This window comes from Austrofundulus limnaeus, unplaced genomic scaffold, assembly GCF_001266775.1.
Source record: "Austrofundulus limnaeus strain Quisiro unplaced genomic scaffold, Austrofundulus_limnaeus-1.0 Scaffold1584, whole genome shotgun sequence".
Lineage (NCBI taxonomy): Eukaryota > Metazoa > Chordata > Actinopteri > Cyprinodontiformes > Rivulidae > Austrofundulus > Austrofundulus limnaeus.
In genome coordinates, this window is record NW_013953986.1 from 64,653 (window position 1) to 66,279 (window position 1,627).

At 37.0% G+C, this 1,627-nt stretch overlaps 1 protein-coding gene across 1 annotated transcript in view; it reads right to left on the bottom strand.

Moving 5' to 3' along the window:
• LOC106535835 (pleckstrin homology-like domain family B member 1) overlaps positions 1-1,609 on the bottom strand; it is a gene marked incomplete at its 3' end in the record, with an annotated part of 4,480 nt that extends 2,871 nt beyond the window's left edge. Inside the window, 1 exon segment of the mRNA XM_014032945.1 lies at positions 1,298-1,609. Within this exon segment, the coding sequence (XP_013888399.1) occupies positions 1,298-1,333 (36 nt within the window).
• Positions 1,610-1,627: the final 18 nt, after the last annotated feature.

The following is a 1,627-nucleotide window of genomic DNA, read 5'->3' on the forward strand; positions in this document are numbered from 1 at the left end:
TCCATCAGGTTCCATCAGGCTCCATCAGGTTCCATCAGGTTCCATCAGGCTCCATCAGGTTCCATCAGGCTCCATCAGGTTCCATCAGGCTCCATCAGGTTCCATCAGGTTCCATCAGGACCAGTGTAAGAACATCAGTCAGATCTTTTCTGTTAGTTTTCTGTGGTGAGCCTTGAAGCAGGAAGCAGTAGAAAAACAACTTGTTTCAAAGTTATCTAATAAAAGGATTATTGGTGGTTTGATCACTGGCAGCTCTGTCTACAGACAGTTCTTTAGTGAGATGATTTACAGATTATTAATCTGGAGTAAAGTCAATGACCAGTTTATGGATTAATCCAGTTTAAGAATTAATCCAGTTTAAGAATTAATCCAGTTTATGAATTAATCCAGTTTATGAATTAATCCAGTTTAGTCTTCTAGCATAGGGTGGGAGTGTGTGGGGATGTTTGTTTATATAAGTAATAGTAAAGTATAATATGAATAATATAAGTAAAGTATTATATGTAAAGTAAAAGTAAAGTATAATATGTAAAGTAAAAGTGAAGTACAATATGTAAAGTATAATCAGTAAAGTATAATATGTGAAGTATAAGTAAAGTATAATAAGTAAAATAAAATATGTAAAGTACAATATGTAAAGTATGAGTCCAGTATAATAAGTAAAGTTTAATATGTAAAGTATATCACGTATTATATGAAAAGTATAAGTAATGTATAAAAAGCAAAGTAAAAGTAAAGTATAATATGTAAAGTAAAAGTAAAGTATAACAATTCAAGTATAATAAGTGAAGTATAAGTAAAGAATAATATGTAAAGTATATGAAATGTATAAGTAAAGTATATTATGAAAAATATAAATAAAGTATAATATGTAAAGTAAAAGTAAAGTATAATATGTAAAGTNTTGTAAATCATGCCTTTTTTCCTGTGGTCTAACAGCTTCCTGTTCCTCATCCTGCCTGCAGAGCAACACACTGAACACGTCAGTCACACTGTCAGCACAAAGGAACAGAAATAAACTCACAGCTTGTGTCAGTTTGGGGTTTTTCTGTCAAATCAAGCAGTTATTCATAAAGTCTGATGATGACATCAGCACAACGTGTGGACCTGAGTCAGACCTGCTGCAGCCGTCAGAGCAGCGTGAGGTCAGACCTTCAGTCAGAAACATGTTTAAATGTTGTTCCCTCAGGCTAACAGCCCTGCTGCAGACATCTTCAGTAAAATCAGCCTCAAACATCAGATTCAATCTAACATCTGACAAACTGAGTCTCCTCTGCTTGTTTGTGTTGTTATTTACCTTTCTGCAGTTGTCCAGCGTGTGCACTCCCTCCATAACAACAAGCTGCTCCTGACCATAAATCCTCTGATGGAGCAGGACACCTGCTGAGAGACGTGAGGACTGTGTCTTCAGACACACAACCTGATCCTTGTCTTTTGTTTTACAGCTCCTTCAACAAACCCCCTTCAGGAGGTCCAACCTGTCGCTGCTTGCTCCACCAAACTACGACCTGCATTCCTAAAGGCAGCTCCAAACACCGAGCACAGACGTGTGTGTGTGTGTGTGTATGTGTGTGTGTGTGTGTGTGTGTGTGTGTGTGTGTGTGTGTGTGTGTGTGTGTGTGTGTGT